Here is a 22,348-nt window from a genome sequence, read left to right as displayed (position 1 = left end):
ACTCGAAGATTTTCATCAAACTTTCGAAAAATGATATACTGAACTGATAAGCGATAAGGGAAAACATGTGGGGGAAGGACTTAATAGAGTAAATAATTCTGCTAAGTGAGTGATATCTGTATTAACTGCAGGTGTACCCGAGAATGGTTTTCTAGGGTTTTGAGAAAAGGGGAATATAATTCGGGGAAGAATTCCGACCCGAATGAAATTCCGGAATTAGAAGTCAGATGTTTTCTCTAAATGAATGAAAGCACGATAATTAATACGCTTTACGCAAAAGAAGTTATGAAAATTCTAATGTTCATAAGGTGTGCCATTTCTTTTAAATAAACAGCGTTTAGGTTACACGTAGAAATCTAATTTCTGTATGCTCTTCGCTTCCTTATTTTTAAATGTGTCATTTTTATATTCGGCGTATGATGCGGAATCCTAAATTCCGATCTCATTTTTCGTATCAAAAGTACGCGTTATACGCCGGAATATATGGTATGTTATTGATTTATTTATAATGCAATACGCATTACGTTGCATGATAAAGTAATACGCTATACTTACCTGACAGTTTAAGTGTCGTCATTCTAACTTCAGCTGGAATTAATACATTGCTGCTAAAGTGCTTAATCTGGTTGTTACTGATATCTAGCTCTAGAAGGCTTGAAAGATTGTCAAAAGCACTCGGCGAAATCCATGTTAATTTATTAAATCGTAGATTGAGGGATTTCAAACTAAACATTCTGTCAAAATTATCCCCATCAATTTTGATAAGTTTGTTATATGACAAATCTAGTTTTGTCAAATGCTTTAGATCTTCTTTTACAGAAGGAAATTCCAAGAGGTGGTTGTGTGTAAGATTAAGTGACTGAAGGCTTATTAAGCCAGAAAACCTCTCTTCAGGTAGAATGTCCAATTCATTATATCCAAGATCAAGGACGAGAAGACGCGTTAAGGGCTTGAAAGCTCCAGGCGATACTTTAGCGATGGCATTAGATCGGAGAGACAAAGATAGCAGTTCTGAAAAGACCAGAAAATCATGAGAAGCGATGACAGTTATGTTACTACGACTGATGTTCAGATTTTGAATTTTATGAGATGTTTCCAAAGATGACATGTCTTCTCTTATACGAAGGCAAGCATTTTCATCAAATGATAACAGTTTTAAATTCGGCATAGGCGAAAAGAGGACGGAGTTTGGTATAAATGAGAAGAGATTCTTATCTAATCTCAGTGATGTCATGGAACTCAGTGATTCGAAAATTCCCGAGGGAAGAGTACTTAAGGAGTTTCCAGACAGGTCCAAATCGATTAAATTTGAAAGGTTATGGAATGCCTTCCTCTCGATGACGTTGATGCTGTTACCAGATAAGTTCAGTTTCCTTAAAATGACATTGTCGCTAAATGCCATGTTAGGTATAATCTTAAGCTTATTTTTAGCTATAGATAATACTTCTAATTTTGTTAGTTTTTTAACGGCAGTTTTAGGAATTGTTGGAAGCTCATTATGATCCATATATAATTCCCGTAGTGCAGGCAGATTATGGAACAGTGATGAATCCAATTGCCTTATGCCATTACCACGTATGTACAGCGAATGCAAGTCAGTTAATGACTCAAACAAATATTCTTGCACCTTGTCGGCTCCAATATAATCTAGATTCAGAGATGACAAACCACTAAGTCCTTGAAGTTCTATGCCATCTCTATCTGTTAAATTATTATAACTTAAATCCAAATGCCGTAAATTATTTAAGAAAGTTATTTTAATAGCCAGTAAACGATTTTTGCCGAGATCAAGCTTTGCCAAGCTCGTCAAATGAGAAAAGGAATTATCTTCTATGCTTTCAATCATAGCATTAGAAAGCGTCAGTTCTTCTAGAAGACTGTCACCTTCAAACATGTATTTACGAATAACGTAAATTTGATTTTCAGACAAATGTAATATTCGCAAATTCTGAAGGTTTTGAAATGTTAATGGTTCGATATCCATTATTCTGTTGTGAGACAAGTAAACTTCTTCTAGGTCTACAGCACCCGCAAAGACATTGGCATTCAGATGATTCAAATTATTGAATTCTAAATTTAAATACTCTAGTCTCTTCATTTCAGAAAATGTGCCATCTTCTATCACTGATATAGCATTATGGTTGAGATAAAGCTTTTGAACTTCTGTTAGATCTTGGAAAATTTCCTTCTGAAGTCTTTTAATTTTATTGCAATCCAACCAAATTATCTCCATTTTGTTCAAGCCTTTAAGGCTGTTTTCATGCAAGACTGTTATTTCATTATGGTTGATTTGAAGCGATCTCAAACTGGAGGGGTATCTGCTGAGTATATCACCAACTTCAATCAATTTATTTCCTTGTATATTTAAATGCTGCAGGTTTGCCAAACTTTGTAAGGCTTCCTTTTCTATTATTTCTATGCGGTTAAATTGTAGATGCAACTCCTGAAGGTTTGGTAAAGAATAAAAACTTCCTTTCCTTATTCGTTTGAGCAAATTGTTTTGGAGTCGCAAATCTCGAAGTTCAATCAACTCTTGAAACGTTCCAGGTTGAATATCAGTTATTAAATTGTTATCCATAGATAACGAGCGGAGTTCCCGATTATTTTTGAATAGCATGGGATGAATTTCACGAAGCTGATTGAAGGACAATTGCAACTGGTAAAGATTTTGCAATGACTGAAATGATCCGATATCGATAGAAGTAATTGCGTTATTCGGTAAAAAAAGAACTGAAATCTGTGAGCTATTGTACAAAGTATCATTCGTAATTTTTAATATATTATTATTTGACAAAAAAACTTCTCTCAGTTGGGTTAGATTATGAAAAACCCCTCCTTCAATAGAATGAAGGTGATTAAAACTCAAATCAATTGTCCTGAGCTTGTGCAGAGGGCTTAAAACACGGGGATTGAGCAAAACTATACGATTGTGACTCAAATCTAAATTTTCTAATTCCCTCAAGTGGATAAATACTCTGTCATCCAAGCTAACCAGTTTGTTCATTTGAAGTGATAGTACAGTAAGTCTAGGCATTGTCACAAAACTACGATCATGCAGTTCTTTCAGTCTGTTGGAGTTCAGATCTAGAGTCTCTAAATCTGTAAATCTTGTAAAACCGTCATCGAGTATATCGTCAATGAAATTCTTGACTAATCTAAGAGATTTTAGTTTCCTCAGTCGTCTCAGAGCACTGAGTGGGAAACGGCTTAGTCGGTTGTTGATAAGAATGAGTTCTTGCAATGTATTCTCAAGGCCACCAAAAGCATATTCAGATAAGGTGTCGATTTTATTACCTTGTAGATTAACTGTTGTCAGAGGCACTCCATAAAAAGCATAACTATCCACTTTATGAATATCATTTGAATCAAAGTCCACAGACGTGAGCACTTTCAGATTACTCAAGGCTTTCTGAGGAACTTCTTTTAACTTGCTATTGACGATGGATAAACTGCCCAAGCTGTCCTCTAATCCAGTGAATGCTTGATCATCAATATGTTCAAGATTAGTGTAAGACATAAGTAGATGAGATATGGAAGCATTAATGAACACTTTAGGAGGAAAAATGGTTATGTTTTTATCCAGGTGGTAAATTCCTAGAGATTTGATGGGCACATTGATAAGAGATAATGTTATCCGAATTTCATTGATTCCTGTAGTTGGGCATTCAAGAAAGAGACCGTCTTCAAATTGATAGCAAGGACACCAAGGACTTTCTTCCCACTTCGGGCAGTCTTCAGCATCAGGTGAGAGCTGGGCCAAGGATTTAGGGCTTGGAACGGCGTCGGCGTAGAAGTGTGTGAAAATAATTATCATCTCCACCAGCAGAACCGAACGCCAGAGCTGACCAAAGAATAAACTGACCGAGCATTTCATATCTCATCTCTTGACTCCTGGAAGTAAATTAGAAACATATTAAGGGATTCCAAATTGCACCCAAGCTGAATTTGTGAAAAATAAGTTATTTGCATAATGTTAAAAATCATATATTATAAACAAATAATTATGGATCAAGAAGAAAAAGGAAAGAATTAAAATTTTAAAACAATAACTGTCAACTCTGAAACATAAAATTTCAATACATAATGCAATTTCCGAAAAAGGTATATGAACACATAAAAAACTTCCCATTTATAATTCATAATTTACCATTAGCAGAGTTTTATACTACCAAAAATTACATTCATTTGGAGTTGTAATTATAGCATAGAAAAAATGCAAATAACAGTATCCCTCTGGAGTCGTAAAATTTCAAGTTATTTAAATCTTTTAAATCATCACTTAACGTTACATGGATATAGGCATAATCAAAAAATTCAGTTTCAGTGAAAACATGATTCACGAAATCAATGCAATTTTTAACTGAGAGTATATTTATAATTACAGGATTAAGTCATTTTCTTTCATTCTCTCTAGAATGAATAAGTTATTTATGGCTCATGAAATTATATCTCATCAAAACAAAAATAAAATCCAGTGTTCCGAAAAATTTATTCTCTGAAAATATAGGTGTCAGCAATAATATGATAGAGGATGTTTTCCATATGTAAATTTTTTATGTTCATATAGCAACTGCAAATTAAAAAAAAGTGTCTGATTTAAAAAACGTTCAGCAGGAGAAAATGAATTATAAGCTATAGGATATAAAAGTTGGAGTTACAGAAATTTGATTCCGATATTTTTTAAACCTCTTATTGCTGGAACATTGTAGAACGTAATTTAACAGTGAATCGAATAATTTACTAATAAATTCAAGGCAATGCTTTAGAATGTAAGTGATAGAGCTGTAGTCCAATAGTATGCATAAAACATGTTATGAACTAAGAGCAATGTGATTAAACGGAATTCCAGTGTGGGACATTCAAGGAGGGTATAGCCCATTTAGCAGCATGTAAAATTAGTATTTTTTAATGATTTGATTTAGCAGAGTTTTTAACACTGAAGGAATGAAATACTTGAATACATTCCGCGAGACAACAGTATAAGTTTTATATGGCTTATAGTATGTACTCTTATCTTGCAATTTAGTACTGCATTTTGGTCTATGATGATTACGACTTTTATAATAATGATATAAATTGTTTGTTAACACTTTGTTACAAATAATGATATATTAAGTAGAAAAAAAATATTTGTACCAATTTTACGTTTTTATTGAGACACAAAAGAATCCTTTTAGAAATTAAAATTATAGCTATTATATGATATTCACTTCATTTTGTGTTTCAGAAATTTTTATGGATATAAATGTGATTTTTAATGATAACTGAATTTTTAGAGAAGACTTTAGACTTTTACGAAAAGTTATAATTATATTTGGATCTTTTCGCTTCATTTGCTTCTGATTTAATATTAAAAAGTAGTTATAGAATTAGTACTATTGTTTACAGTTTATTGGAGTAAGTGGCATCAGATTGAGAAATGACTTTCGAGTTTTCGAATTTAGAATACAGAATGTTTTATATCACTAGGAACCAAAATTAGCTAATGGTGTTGAAAGCTAATAGAAATATTGCATATGGGGACTTTCAAAGTGACTTGCGCAGAAATGTTCCGAGAGAAAATTTTTAGGGTAACCAAATTTTTGATAACTGCCATATATTTAATAGAAGTTCAGTCTTAGTAGATTGCAGTTTTGGGGATATGGAATGATACTTGATAAACATTTAAATGGTTTTCCATTTTTTTCTCTTTTTAAACTATGAGAGCTTTGTTTTAAAAATTAATTGAACTTACTGTTACTGAAGTTAGCTCCAAAACGAATAAACTTTCAAAGTTGTTGGACTGTCTGTGAATAGTAAACGGTTTGTTTTTAAAGAAGTCATTCACACTGAGTTTTATTTTAAGTCTTTGAAACAGTATTTCTGAGGACATTAGAAAAGTATGATAATTTCTTTCATAATAGTTTCAGAAACATGAATGGAGGAAGATTACATTTTATAAAATCCAAATGACTTACGTATGTTTAATACGTAATTTACAAAAGCATAATTTAACATAAACATAATTTAAAACATAATTTAACATAATTTAAAACATAATTTAAAACATAATTTGTAAACATAATTTAAACAAATAAAGCAAAAATGGAATATTTATGAAAAATAATAAACAGAGCTATGTACAGAAATAATGCAATTAATAGACACATACGAAATAATGTAATTAATAAATGCTAACGAAATTTCAGATAATGGACAAACCAAAGCAAAAGCATTAATAGTGATATCAAATTATAATGTTTGAGAACCTTTTACAAAATATATTATAATTAGGTTTTGAACTTTGTATTATTTTATGAATGATAATAAATTATTAATTTTAGTATAGATAATTGGAAGTCTGAAGAAACATAATTCTAAAATCATTAGAAATCATAATCCTAAAAGCATAATTCTAAAATCATTAGAAATCATAATTCTAAAAGCATAATTCTAAAATCATTAGAAATCATAATTCTAAAAGCATAATTCTAAAATCATTAGAAATCATAATTCTAAAATCATTAGAAATCATAATTATAAAATCATTAGAAATCATAATTATAAAAGCATAATTCTAAAATCATATCAGTTTTTGAAACAGGACTCATGAAAAATGAGCAATGCCCTCGGACCATGGACTCGAACCACGGACCTCTCGAATACGCGCCGAGCTGCCCACTACACCAGGAAGGTGTGCTAAGAAGGCAGGAGAAATACCTTATACACTCCCGCCTTTAAAGGGCGACTGGGGTTTTAAGGGCCCCGATGGCTAAATCCTGGTGATAGAGAATCATCATTCACCACCTTTTTTTTTAGTTCGGGAACCACTGTAGAGTCATTCGGATGTTTTTGAAGCAGACGTCATGAAAAATGAGCAATGCCCTCGCCGGGCCTCGAACCGCGGATTTCTCAAATAAGAGCCGAAGCTGCTGATCACTACATCACGAAGGCATGCTAAGAAGGCCGGAGAAATGCTTTATATAATATTACTATTTCAACGAACAGAAGCATATTTCCTTTTTAAAGAGCATATTCTATAATTTTTTGTTACTTCCAAAATTTCTTTTTTCTTTTAAATTTCTTCCTTAACTAGATATAAAATATTATCACGAAATTATCCTTTTAAAACAATTAAGAAAAATTAATAAAACATTAAAGGCAAAAATTATATTCCAGATTTATTTGCTTCGATTATTTTTTCGATAATGCTCAAGTACAGTAATTTTTTTTTTTGCTATGAAGATTTTCTGAACTGATATCAAAACTTGCTGAATTGAAATTGTTAAGCATAGCCGTAGTTTCAGATAGTTTCTCGTACCTATTATCTCATGCATTATTCTATTACTGCAGATTTCATTATCACTTCTGTCTCCAAGCTCAATTATCAAGTATCCATATTGCAAGCTGAAAACTTCCTATGCTACTAATATGCAAATTGTTAAATTTCTAAGTCCTCTTAAAATAGGAGTGTCGTGATGTTCACTTTGGTGGGAATGCTTTCAAGAATTGGGTCATTACTTCTCAGCTAGTTGGAACAATTGAGCGGAAATTCGTGCCATCTGCTCCTCATTTAAATTAAAATAATTAAACCTTAAACAGTTCCTTGTTTGTCACTTGTTTAGTATGAGACACTTATTAAACAGAGAAAGATACTTAAGTAAATTAGAGCTAGGCTCAGATGAGAAGGAATTACTCAAACACAAGTTATTCCTATGGGGCTATGTACTAGACAAATGAATATTAAACAGGGAATTTATTTACTCCGGAATCTAATACTTTCGAGATATTAACATTTAGTATCTATAAAACTAACTATAATGTTGACTTCTAAGCCCTGCTTTAGTAATACAAAGCTTGGTATTAGTAATTTAGAATATTATGGAAAATTTGATATATTTAGGCTTCTGCCCTTCGTAACAATCTCAGAGTATCTAATACTACAGTTTGAAAAATGCGCATTTTCGCAATTTGATTGACTAGTAAGTTCTGCTAGGCTTTATTAACGTCTTTAAAATTTTTAAGTATAACCATGAGAATAAGAATAAATTTGGAGCTACTATATGATACATAATAGTTTATTTCTCGAGTGTTATGAATATTAAATGGCTTAACGTGCACATAAAAAAGGCTGCACTCTCAAAAAACATTTGTATAAGCAAATTATTTATTTTCTGATATAAAATGAAATATAAACACATATATACGTTTAAAATTTTAACGCATGTGAGTAATAAAACCTCGATATCAGACGTGTTATGCCTTCGAGAACAATCTGGGCCAAACTGGTAAGAATTCGTTCCAGAATGTTCTCCATCCGTCTATGGCAGGGGGTCGGTGGTACGCGTACCACTGATGGTACGCAACAGAAAAATAGGTGGTACGCAATGAAGCAAAGTATTTTTAACTAATAAATTCAAAAATTCAAACCACAACATCCTGATTAAGTTTTTTCTCTAACACTCGTAGTAAATATTTACAATTTGAGCTTTGTTCAAATTCAATAGCCGCTTAGAGACTTCAGCAAGAGGCGGACGATCTGTCTGCATGGCAGTTTTCGTGATTCTTCCAGGTTTTACGTTTCTTAAATATTCCCTTTACCGTAGACATAACAAAATTTGCCATAAATGATGTTTTTAAAAGGAGTGATAGAAATGGATGCTGTATTTAATAGGAAATAAAAGTAATTTCCTATAAAAAAGGGTAATAGTATCTCATTAATTTCCTTAGCGTTTATCGATTTATTAACATGTCAGCACTTTATGTCGCCACTTGCGGGCTCATATTCCTCCATTTTCATTGAGAATAATTTTTGCGTCTATTGAATTGGATTTTATGGTTTAAGTGCGTTGAACATGATATTTAATAAATAAAGATGACGCACAATATATAGAAAACGCCCCTTTGGACGTAATAAAATCTAAAAGCTTTCAGGTTTTTTTTAAAAAATATTTCTACCCATAAATTGAAAAATAATCACTGTAAAATGTAGTTGTGGTACTATTTAAATGGTACGTGTTGATCAAAAGGTTGAGAATCGCTGGTCTATGATATATCGCTAATTTTGTCGCCAAATGTCGCTTAATGGGCGATTTCGTGCTAAATATAGCAAAACTACCTTTTCTTGCTATTTTCTTTTAACCCTAAACCTGCCTTGCGGGGAAGCTATCTAACAGCGGCTGGACATTTCGTAACAATAAATGAGATTTTTTTAGAAGAAAATAACCGTTATTTTAAAATCAATATTTAAAATGCTTAAATGGAGTCAATGATTTTAATAAACAAGGCAAGGGTAGAAAATATTATAAGCACTGTTTGAAAGAATGTTAGGATATTTGATCCATGAATATTGGGCGTCTTTCAAAATCACAGAAACTTTGCATTTTTGGTTCTCAAAAACTGGTAAACTGCCGTAGTTTCTACGCCTTTCGTAATTTCTTCGCCAGATTAATTAAGTTGTTCAAACCCTCAGGGATTTCTCTTTCAGTAATTTTTAGTGAACTGCAATAAATTTTCAAATAAGGAATGCCATGCCTCTCGTGTTAAATGAGTTCACATCTTATTAGGTTGTGAGAAATTCCCATAGAATATGATTCATGGTAAACAGTTTGGACATACCTACAATATTCTATCGACAAATTTTACTTGCCAGTATGGAGGAGGCTTTGAAAATTCACTCAAGTAACTTGTAATTGCTTAAAATCTGTTACACTAAATATTTTCCCGCGTATGGCCCAGGTAGTATAGCGGTTAACATATCCAGCTGGCAGTTGTATGTTAGAAAGGTCGAAGAAGAAAAAATGTGCGTGGCGTGAACACTCATAGCTGATCAATGTTTACGGTTACAGATTGTTAATTGTTGCCATAAATGTTTTTTTAATATTCGCTGTACGATTTATACTTGAAATACAAATTGATGAAAATACACGGATTTGCTCCGGGTATCTTTATCTGTAAAAATTGTTACTGCTTGGAGTTGTAAAAATGGTTTGACACACTGTTAACGCTCAAAAATATCACCACTGGACTGGAAAACAACAGAAGATATCAAAATATTTATTATAATAATTCTTTAATTCGAAGATGAGATTACCAACTATTTATCAAGCGATTTAGAATGGAATTTTAAGACTTTTGGAAAACAGGCAAAATGTCATTTTCGTATATTTAAAAATGTTAATATTAAGATTCCAGTATTACAGTCAATAGAATGTTATAATCTTTAATATTATGATCTATTTCTATAATTTGCTTGTCAGTTTTGAGCTATTAAATGAAGGAGTTTTAAAGTATGAGCTACCTTCCTTAGTTTTTATTTGCTTTTGCTATTATTTATTGCTTACATTTTTTAGTTATTATTAGGTGTTTACTCAAGTTGTTATTAATTTTTACTGAGTATTTCCAGCAATAGTTTCAAGCGTTCACTTATTTGATTTGATAGAGAATCGGGGACTGAAAATATTAGTTAAGTGTAAGATCTGTGGTTCGACATTCAAAGCGAGGGTATACTTGAGGTTTTATGATTTTGGCTTTCAAAAATCTTTACACATTTCAAATTTAAAATAAATTACGTATCCTAGCTGCATTCGAAATTACCGCTTATGATTTTCAAAGAATTACTATCATCTAAATCACCGCAGTTGGAAGTTACTTTTAGCAACAAAGGCAAACATACTAAAAGCAGCCTTAATAATTGAAGAAACTACATTTTAGTATTTTTGGCACAAGGATTGAAATAAGCAAACGAAGGGGAAAAAATTAAATCACACAGAATCGAGCTCTAAGAATTTTTGTTTAGTCATCTGGACAACTGATAATTACTATACCAAATACCTTTATATTCTTAGTATGCTGGGTTTCATTATTAAGTAAATTTAGAGTGCAACAGCGTCTCTGAAACTGGAAATTTCTACTAAACGAACAAATCTTCCCAAACATACCAAACAGAATTTACATGATTTTTCATCCGTTGGTTTTATAAAATATCTTAATTATTTTTGATAAAGGGAAGAAATATTTGCTTACAACGTATTATATCATAACAAAATGAAATTGAGAGTTGATACACCAAACCGAAAACTGATGTAAGCTAGAGTACCTATTTTGTAGCATTATAAAATAAAATAAGCTAAAATAGGTGCAAATATATATTTTGCCGCATTTTCTGGAAAACATCATGCTTAATATTCAAGGACTCAGAATTTATATTGAGAAAATAATATTCTTATGATATTTCATGGTCAACGAAACGTTAATTCTCGTCGATACTTTCTACAAATCGACTTTCAGTCCTTACAAATACACCAACGATATTTTTTAATCCTTATCACAGACAAATTTTATTGCATATTGACAGTAAAAAGGATATTCACCTTCAACGAGACATGATCTTAGTAGAAAATAGAAATACTTTTATAGCATAAACCATAAAAGTTTTGGTTTCTTTTGCGGCGCTGCCTTTATGAAAGAGAAATTCTAGCGCATTTGCCAAATCGCCCGAGAAGAATAGGCATTTGAGAAGTCCTGTCACGATGCCATTCGTTTCCTGAAGCACATACGTCACGGCGAAAGTGTTCCCCAAATAAATACAATCTCTTCACAACCATCAGCGTTTCCTATAATGCCACTCCTATAACGCTTCACGCGTTCGAAAACTGAAATAAATCAGCCGAAACATTTGGATTTAGTCCACTACGATCTAGCAGAACCATAACTTGGTTGGAATGTGCAGCTAGCGTGCGAGGCGCAAGGCGTTGATGTGAGCAACTTAACAGCTGGCAACACGCAGGCGTTTACGTGATTGGTCGCACAGACTCCTCTGAAGTGGAGCTTAGTTGCGTGAGGGTTGCTTGTCAGGAAATTGACTAATGACATCGATTGTCCTATGAACAATACTGTATAGCCAAATAGTCTCGTTCGTCCGAATCAAAGGAGTCAAAGAAGAATTGTTCTGATCTTGAAATAGAAGCAATGAATGTACTAAGCTACGAAATTCAGATTTAACATCGCATATTTGACTACATTACGATGCAGCTTTGAATCATATCATATTGCGTACACTTATAATGTATACTTAAGATGAAATAGTAGGCTTCATCAATATTTAACCTTTAACTTCTTAAGTACTAGGATTACAATAACTGTTTCTAAATGCAAATCTTGCTTAGGTTATGCAGACAAACACAGAATGTTCTTAAAATCTGCGCATTATAATACTTTGAAATGTCTTCAAAATAACTTAGAGGTAAGTATTCAACAGATACCTCAAATATTTTCTTTAAAACGGTAAAGACCACTAATTTTTTCAAGTCATTAATTCTTTTCCAAATTAACATTTTTATCTTAAAATAATATTGATCTTTAGATGAAGTATCTTCTGTAAGATATTTATTAGAGCTGGAATTTGTAAAATAATATATATATAATAGGCTTGCGCTGAATTCTTTATTATAAATAAAAATATTTCACTAGAAAAGGAGCCTTTTTTCATGGCACTCCTATCTTAGTTACCTTATATAATCAAAGCAAAGTACCTGAGGGCTATATGCCTAAAGGAGAGATGCCTTCTTGGAGAACTTCTTAGAAAAACTGGCTCGAATTTAAGTTAAATCACTTCACATCTGCTATAGCTTCGCAGGACAGAGCGTCGAAAAAAAAAAACGTTTTCAGAAACCCTACTTAGCTAGGTTACCATCTTTACTTGGCAAACAGGAATCAATTACCTCGCAGATTGGCAAAAGATAAAGTTTGGTTTCAAATTCTGTGTTGAATCGTTCTTTTACTTGTTCTTTCAAACTTGTTTATTATTTTGGAAGAGAAAGGTAGTGGCTGTTAAGTTTATCATTTTGTCGCATATCTGATATCGACACTGGCAATTCTGAAAACTAAAGAGAAAAAAAACATCCAAAGAGGTTCTTTATTTAATTATTTCAAAGAACTCGATGGCTATGTGCCTAAAGAGGAGGTCTTTTTAATAAATCATACGATGAGATTAGTGATAGTTATTAAACGTTTGTGTTGTTTTTATGACTTATCTCACTTGCATGATAGTAATAGCACAGCAAGCCTATGAAATTCATCATGCCAGAAAGAGCAAGAATGCGTCTGTCGTTAGCAAGGGCCTTGAGCAGGAGCCTACAGGTGACAGTACAACTTCGCTCAGTTCGGTCCCCAATTTTGAAGGAGAGTTCTCCGGAGGCGAAAGGTCATAGTGCCTACCACACCTCTACCCCTACCACCAACCTCTCCAGAGGATTTTCGGCTCACCGCATATCTAGAGTGCCTCCATGCCCTACAGATACTATACAATTACAAACATCCATGCCTTCTCTGGGAATCGAACTTGTGCCTGTCGATATTGTAGTAGGCTACTCTAACAACTAGATCGTCTGAGTCGCTTAAAAGGTCGTTCATGACTCATGTATCTATCATGTAAATGAGAATAATGTAATTAATTTTAATACAGTAACTCTTGAGTATCCGTGTTCCATACTAATTTATAAGAATAGAATAATATCCGTTTAACAGATAAAAATTCTGGTTATAGTAATCAACTTCATTAGCAACTGTGAAATTCTGCTTATATGAAGATCAGCTCAAAATGTATGCTGGATCTATATGAGTGCGCTCACCATATTACATATGTGTATATCGTGTACTTTCTGATACCTGTACACCCAAGAAAGTCTCCGGCTCACTGGCGAATTTGTGAATTGGCAAAAACGTTTTCTTGGCTTATATATTGTTCTGTCCGTAAACAGTAATTACAAAATCCGATGTGGATACCACATGACTTCCTTGTACGGTTCCTAGTACCGCCTATTAATTTATACATATTTTTGCTGCATTTCATTTAAACGTACTTCCTCGGATTACATTATAGATATATTTCTTATCCAATAATTAAGTTCTCACTTCGTGGCAAGGCAAAAATACATAAAACTAAAAATACCTTGATTAAATTTTGTAAAATACGTAAAACAATAGTATACAGTTAAAACAGTTATGAAAAAAGAACAATTTTTACGATTCAAATTAGAGTTTCCACGCAGAAACAAGCGATTCGGCCGCCGGACAAGAAGACAGATTTTTCGTTGCACAAAACCTGAAAGTTTACTTTTTGTCCTACTTGGCAAAAAGACACTGAATTTTCAGAAACTATTATTCACTATTCTAGTAAAGAGTTTCAAATGTAAACAAAGGGCGGCTAAGTTAGGCTTAGTAGCACATAAACAGCATTTAAATTGTTGATAATTCTTCAAATATTGCATGTACAGTAATTAAAGGACAATAACCTTAACTGGAACGTAAAAATGACATAATTCAATAATTTTACAGAAAAAAATGAACAGTATATAGAAATAAAAAAAAAAAAAATTAGTTCACCGAGATGAGTAACAGAGTGAATATATATATATATAATTGAAATAGAAATTGTAAAGTTAACTAGTAATGAGACGTAAGACCTATATGGCCTCAAAAATTTTTTGCGCATAATGCTGCAAAAAGATACGAAATAATAGTAGGTAGAAACATTGCAGCGATCTTGCTAAAAAGTTACCAGGAGCTGTAGCTCCACGAAATAGTTCAACGCTGTATTACTAAAATATTAACTAAGAAGAATTTTAAAAAAAATATCTGGAAAAACTGGAAAAAAAAATTATATATATACTTTTGGTATGAACGATGGTAGCCAAGATAAGGAGGAGCACAACAACATGTTATACTAATCCCAGGCTAATCATTTTTCAGTTATGCGAGATACATACATACAGACGTTACGAAGAAATCTCTTCTGCATCAGTTTTAAATCCATTTTTCAATCTATTTTGGGAAAAATAGTGCTTTGATCTGTCCATATGTACAAATGTCACGCAAAAACTTCGTTTAAATGGATATTTTCGTTTAAATATGACACTCCAAATTTTTCACGATTATAATGCTTATTTTACTTTGTAGAGGTTACTTTAAACTTTTAACAGTTATTTTAAGTTTAAACATGCTTTACTGTCTATTTTCGTTTCCCATCTACTATTTTCTATCAGAATGAGTTTTTAGCATGGCGTTGTATGCAAATGAATTAGAAGGAGCGTTTAAGGAAGGTTCAGTTTACGTCAAGAAGAGAGAACTTAGAAGTCCTTAGTGGCGCATGTTTGCCGTCAGGCTACTTCGTTAATGTTATGTAGCGAATTTAAATTATTAATATGTGTTTTAAGTTATTATTATTCTAATATTTTTATTTGTATTCATGTGTATTTTAATCTGGAAAAAAGTATTCTTAAGCTCTTAAGGTGTTATTTAACTTGTTATTCTTGAGTAGGAATTGTAACTAAGACGGGAAACGGTTGCAAGAGCCATCTGGTTTATGGCCTCTTCACTAACAGTGGAGGCAGTAGGTTGGTGTGTCGCCCTTTTAGGTAATGCGTGTGAAACGGAAATCGTTCGTCTTGTCGCTTTGTTAAGGTTGCAGTTTTCTTACTTCAAGACAGTGGGGGTTAGGTAATTGGATGCTCATAAAGTTAGTTTCGCTTGTTAGTTGGGGGGTCTATTTTTTTTTTTTCTCACGTTATGTGTACAGATGTTTTTCGGATTGCATTATCAGATTTTCTGGTGTTTGATTGGTCATGGGTGTGTCATTTTCTCAATTTAGATAACATAAAATTCCGAGATTGGTAAGATTTAATTTTATGATTTTTCTGAAAGCCTATGAACGCACAGAGGCTGAGAAACCGAGATTTCCAGGGTGCTTGCACCAGGCTAGAGATTATTCTGATTCAGATTTTTGAGCAAAAAGGAAGAGGAGAAGCAGAAAGTTTTGCGGGGCCAGCGACTTGTACAAGCGGGCTGCGGTGATAGTTGTAGCGGAGTTTGATTTGAGTGAATTTTGAGCAGCCGCGATGTGATAGAGAAAGACAGATCGTGGGGCGCTTTGCTCTGCTGCGGGCTTCCTGAGCAAGAGGGACTGGGTACCGTTTTTCTTTTTCTGCGGGATATTTAAAAGTTTTGTGCGAGATGCAAGAAACATTTTCCTGCGAGATGTCTAAAGAAATGTGCGCGAGCTGCAAAGAGCATTTTTACTGAGAGCTGATTAAGATGATAGAGAAAAATCTACCAAGAAAATTTAGCACAGATTTTCTCTCTTCACCTGAATTGCCGGTTTATCTCCAAGAGCCTTTTTTTTTTTCCGAAATATTCAGCATAAAATGTTGATTCGCCGCTTCGATGACGCACGTGATTGTGCTAAAAACTGGTGTATATTCAGCTACCTGTTATTGAGTTGAAATTAAGAGCCTTCTGAATTGGACTTTTGGTTCCCACCTAATGGACAATTAAAGCGATTCCTGGGTGTTTGAAGAATTATTAGACTGTAATTTCCACTCGTGATCCCTAATGATTTTTAGACGCTTTAGAAAGGGTTGTCACAGAAAGAATAATGGGCTTGGCTCATTTCCATGTGGATCGGACACTAAGGATCCTGCTAATCAGGAAAAACTGTTTTCCATCTGCGAGTGAAATTTTTAAGTACATTTTCTCTCTTTCTTAGTTTTCCCGAATGCAGAACAGTTAATAATGATTTATTTACCTGTATATGGTTATTACTTATATAAATTTAATATTACAGTTAGAAAATTGAGAAGTTATTCATAATTTCAAGTGAATGCCAGTTTTAGGAGGATTAAAATTTGTTTCACCTACTTAATTTGAAAAAAAAAATTTTACTTTTAATTGTTGAAATCTGTATTTTTGTTTAACAGATGCGATATTTTCATAGTAAAAATATGTGGTAGGGGATACTGATCAATTATCCATTATTTAATTATATAATATTACGAATTAGATTTTAAATGTGAATTATTTGATATTTGATTTTTTTTGTTTTGTTAATTTATCCGGCACCACAGTCAGTCAGTTAAGTTTAAGTTATAAAGGAATAAGGTATTAAAACCACAACAAAAAATTTTCAGATATAACATTAATAAACCTACTACGCTTGGCCGTATTATACATGCCTGTTGTTAATCGCAGGCTAATTTATTTAAGAGCCAACTACGCGTTAGGCATTTGTATGTAGCTTCGTCTAAGTTAGTTTAGTTTAGTATTATAAGTCAGATATTTTCTTATCGATTAGTTTCTTGTTTTTCTTATCTTGATTTGAAGACCGAGTGGAAGCTTCACTGTACGCCTGAGAAGGAGCCGTCTGTAAATATTTCTTTCAGTGAAGAAAAGGTATTTTAACACTTCTCTGGACTTTTGGCGTTACTTACTTGAACTCAACGATAAATCGCTTCACAATTCAGTCAGTTCCTCTACAGGTTCAGCTTGGACCAAGCAGAGAGGAAGAACTTTTATGGCACAAATCAAAAATCTCTTTGACTGATATTTACATCCTTACAGTTACTCATAAGATATGCTTATGCCATGCAAAAAATACGACATAACAGCCGGGCCACCGGTGGTGCCGTCAAACTAATGGAAAATGTAACTTAAAAAGTCCCTCAGGGATCCCTCAGAAACAAGTTACCTTGCTTTTATGACAAATTTATTTAATAAGAAAAAGGTTTCGTTTAACAAAAATGGAATCATAACGCTATAAATATATTTTGGGGAAAATTATCTGATAATATTAAGAATCAGTTTTATTTAGATATAAAGCAAATAACTAATCAATTTCATTCATAAGAATATCTTATAGTTTTCATTGATTAATGAAACGTACCTTCTTTCATCAAGCAAGTAAAACAAATTCTTTACTTCTATTATTGGAAGCTTTTACAGTGTACGAATTCTCATTTTAGTTATGTGTTGTAACTCGGTGTTTAATAATTGCAGTGGAAGAATTGTACAAAATATTGTATATCAAATAATCTACCTATAATTGTTTCAGAGCCTATAGGAAGAAACCGTGAATCATAAAAGCTGTGAAATACGGATGAGTCATTTTATAGTCAGAAAGCACCTTAAAATTATAAATGTTGTAAAGCATTCTAATATTAATAAAATTTGTCAATACAATTTTTAAGATTCTTGCTAAATGAAAGTTACTTTGTTGGTTAGATGTTTACTTGAACTGTTAAGTGACTATTTACTAAGTTCAAATTGTATCAATAACAAAGCGAATGAAGGGTGAAAAGTCCTTTTTTTTAACTCAAGAAAGGATTTACAGTCGGCACCCCTGATGCCTACAAAACTCAACCAACACTTTTAGCTGTACCTCAGAATAGGAATGTAAAATTAAAACTAAGTTGAACAATCAGCCGAAGCTAAGGCAGAACACGTTCTGTTTGAAGTAATTCAGTCGCCAGTTTAAATAATATCTTTCTTCTCTACTGTGCATAACGCGCGAAATTTAAATATCCTTCTGGCAGGAAATGAGAGAAAACACAAAAGGTAAATAACTGAACCAAACTAGTTTAAAATTAAATAAGTCTCTACAAGTAAATTAAATAGCATTTATTTGTCATATAAGATTGATAATTTGTTATGCAAAATTGCAAGATAGTCAATTTTAATAAATTACAGATGAAGCACAAGGAAAGATAACGTCATGAAATTTGAAAGGGTATGCGGGTAGAGATATGACACATTTTGTCACTATTACGTGCAATGAAGTAAACGATCATACTGTGTCAAATGACTCCGTTGACAAAATGTCTTATCTTCGTTTGGGATTGCATTTTATGTTTTAGAATTCAGTAAGATGAAATTTGCTATCGGGATTATAACGTAAGAGTTTCGTTCAAACTTAAGAAAATCACCCCATCGTGAGAAATCTGTCTATGACAAATACAAAAAAAAAAAAAATAAAATAAAAAAATAAAAAAATAAAAATAAAAAAAAATAATAATAATAATAAAAAAAAAATAAAAGAACGGTTAACTTGAAGAAAAAAATTCTGTGCAACCAATGACCAACTGCAAAACGAGTACAACATGTTTGCGGCCTTCCAAACAAGTGTAAATAATACAAGTCTTCAATATCAAATATCCACAAATCAAAGTTTTAAAAATTTTGCAAAAAATATCTAAAATTCCTTTTTTAAGACCCCTTTTGTTATACCTAAATTGGCAGTCTTTATGTAGTATGTTATTTAAATTGGGAGTCTTGATGCAGTATGTTATTTAAATTGGGAGTCTTGATGTAGTATGTTATTTAAATTTTGAGTCTTTATTAGTCCAATGTAGTCAGGAGGCTGAATGCATAACTCATTGATGAAAGGTTAATTCGTCCATCTAGACAGCTATAAAGAAGTTCTTTGTTTCGTATGCTATGAAGGCAACAACCACCCTTTTACCATTTTGTCAGCAAATCTAGCTTAAACCGCTTATAGTAAGAGCTTTGTTCAATCATAAATTCATATTAATTTTGATTCTGCCCATACTACATCGTTATGGCCTGTGCTTGGACCCGTTCATAACTAGCTTTATAGGATCTTGTTTGGATTTAGATTCTGAAAAAGGTAAGCTGCTTGCATGAGGATTTATAAAATACCAATAATTAATATCGAGCTAATTACTTGCTGCTATGTTTGGATTTAAAACAAATGTCAATCGTGAATTTATAAATTCTGAGCACTCTTAATTGTTATATGTTAGCTAGGCAAAGAACCATGTTTTTGAGTACATGTTTGTGTATTCACACATTCAAAGCAATTAATTAACATATTCAAAGCAAATATATAATTCCTATGTATTACTAAGAATATTAGTTTTACAATGAATATTTCTCACACAGAAAATGCGTTTTCTAATCTTTATTACAGTCATATATTAGTAGTCATTGCCTAGTTAGCAAGTGACTTAAAATCTAATAGCATTGGTTATAGCAAGGCACTCGAGGGCTGTTTACCTAATTCGCCGCTTTTTCGGGTGTCACCATCGGACTTGTAGCATCGATAAGCAAGTGGACGTATTTTATCGACTACGAAGTTTTCAAATAAATAAAATTCAAATATTCTTTTCCTCATGTGCTCCACCATACATAACTACTATTTTAAATCGTACATATACAATCACTAGATTCTAATGTCTTTTTTATAATCCTGCATTATTTCTATTTAGACGACCCTTCAGACATATAAAAGATTAATAAAGCTCAGGATAAATAAAGCTGAGGATTTAATAATTTTCAGTATTTTTTTATTTTTTGACTCATTATATACACAATTGCTGTTTTTTTTAATTAACAAGAGAACTAAACTAAACACATCAATACTTTTGATCATTGCGAAAGCAATATGAGCCAGTTTCTGTTTAATATGACTTTTATAAGGATCTCACGATGTATTGATTCGAATAATTTCAACGATTGACTGTCTCGAAGAGACTTATTAGCACTGCATCCAGTCGCTTATATAACAAAACAAAAAAAAAAAAAAAAAAAAAAAATTAAATATGAAGGTACGCCCTTTTCCTTTCTGCAAGATTTTCTGTATACAACCTTACCACAATTCAGCATAAAACGTAAACGAAGCATCGAGACTTCGTAATCGATTACAAATTATATCAGCTATTCCCCATCGATGGTGAAAGAACAGTCTGTGCCATCCGAAAAAGTGGCGACAATCTGCTTAACCCATTAACCACTGGTGTTGCGTTGACGCAACGGTCAAAATAAATGCGTATATAAATATAACTACCTAAGATATTTTATACCAGCAGATGATTTTGTGTAGGGAATATTATAAAGATTATTTCTGTAAAAAAATATTTGCCTTCAACAATCATTTTGTTTATAGTAATTAATCTCATACGTTAAGCAAGATTTAAGCAAAATTTTCGACCGGGTATTTTTGCTGAAAATATTTAAGGAAAGAATCGTCGTCTTTATGAGTGATCTATTTTTAGTCAAGGTCACCGTTTATCAGAACATTACATCAGTCAGATGTTTATATTTGTGTTGGGAAGGGAGGGAAAACAGGTTTTACGCTGACGCAACGTCAGCAGGAAACGGGTAGTCAATCTCCTTATTCACTCAGTCCTTTCGATGTTATGGTTCGTGTGCTGGTAGTTTAAAAATGTCTAGAACGAGGTATCTTACAGTAGAAGAAGCCCTTCAAAGATTTTTTTATGAAGAAACAGATGATGATAATGTTAATGATGACCAGAATGAAGTGATATTGTTGTTGTTTCCCCAGAAATTGCAGAAACTAGTGACGAAAAAGAAAGGAATGGCAATGTTTTAAATAATGATAATGATATTTTATCGAATGATACTGCTGGGGAAGTTGAAATTCACGTAAGAAGTAAGTTTCAGCCTTCTAAAAGCAGTTATAGTCACACTAAAAGGTTTAAAAAGCAGAAGACTGAAATCTCGAAGTTAATAAAAAAGGAACTGTTAGTTATGTCTCAGAAAGAACATGAAGAAAGAGATAGAAGATAAATTATAAAAGATAAAACACAAGCTAACACTAGCGCACAAATTTTCGATTTTCTTTTTGGTTTAGACATTTACTCTCTTCTCGTTGAACAGACAAATATATGCGTTCAGCAGAAAAAGAAAAAAAAAAAAAAAAAGCCCAGAATTTATTGCATGTCAAGCCTATATGAGAAGATTTATTGGAATATTATTGCTTACAGGATATCACTCTTTACCTCAAGAAAAAATGTATTGGTCTTTTGATAAGGACATTTCTGTTCCTCTTGTACGAGAATTGATATCACGTTTGCAGTACAGGATTATGAAGCAGAATTTGCATTTGACAATAGTCAAATTGACAATACTGATAAATTATATGAGGTGAGACCGTATCTAAACTTACTAAATATCACCACTTTTTACTACTGGAAATATAAAGTCTCTTTTAGATTTCAGACGCGAGAATGCATTATTCCTTTTGCAAACTCCTATTGAGAGTGTAGAATTAGCCAGAAATACATCAGCAACAGGAGGACCTAGTAAATTCAGCATTCAAAAACCATTGCATGGAGATGGTAGACATTTTATCGTAAAGTCCGTTGATAACAAAAGACTTTGTTGTAAAGAGTACCATAGCCAGACTGTTTATACATGCAAAATATGTAATGTAGCTTTACATCATGATTGTAATCAAGCTTTTCATGCTTGAATCTTTCAAATAAAATAATCTGTATTTGTAAAAGAAATAAAATGTATATTTTAATATTAAATTAAGTACAAGTAAAGTGATTTGTAGATTTATAAAACGTTATACAGCTAAAACGTAATTCTGCGCTCCATTCAAAAAAAAATCACACGAGTACAATCCTATTCATTAAACATCCGTTGTCTTATTCCACTGACGTTGCGCGAACGCAACACTCGCTTTTTCCACAGGTAAGAGCATTTTTTTATTTTCAATATAAATTTATGTTATAAATGCTTAATTTAATATTTTTTATTATTTTCAAGAGAA

The 22,348-nt window shown here is 32.5% G+C and overlaps 1 protein-coding gene across 4 annotated transcripts in view; it reads right to left on the bottom strand.

Moving 5' to 3' along the window:
• Nucleotides 1-22,348, bottom strand: part of LOC118204165 (uncharacterized) — an 876,973-nt gene that overhangs the window by 19,436 nt on the left and 835,189 nt on the right. For all 4 annotated transcript variants that reach the window (XM_085818690.1, XM_085818688.1, XM_085818691.1 and 1 more), the window contains one exon: nt 556-3,891. In XM_085818690.1, coding sequence (XP_085674816.1) covers nt 556-3,874 — 3,319 coding nt within the window. In that variant the 5' untranslated portion in view covers nt 3,875-3,891. The remainder of the gene's footprint in view (nt 1-555; nt 3,892-22,348) is intronic.

Source organism: Stegodyphus dumicola, chromosome 6, assembly GCF_044657685.1.
Source record: "Stegodyphus dumicola isolate Sdum_Otavi_A_Nest chromosome 6, ASM4465768v1".
NCBI classification, from domain to species: Eukaryota; Metazoa; Arthropoda; class Arachnida; order Araneae; family Eresidae; genus Stegodyphus; species Stegodyphus dumicola.
Note: the sequence above shows the minus strand (reverse complement) of the source record. Positions and strands in the feature narration are given on the sequence as shown.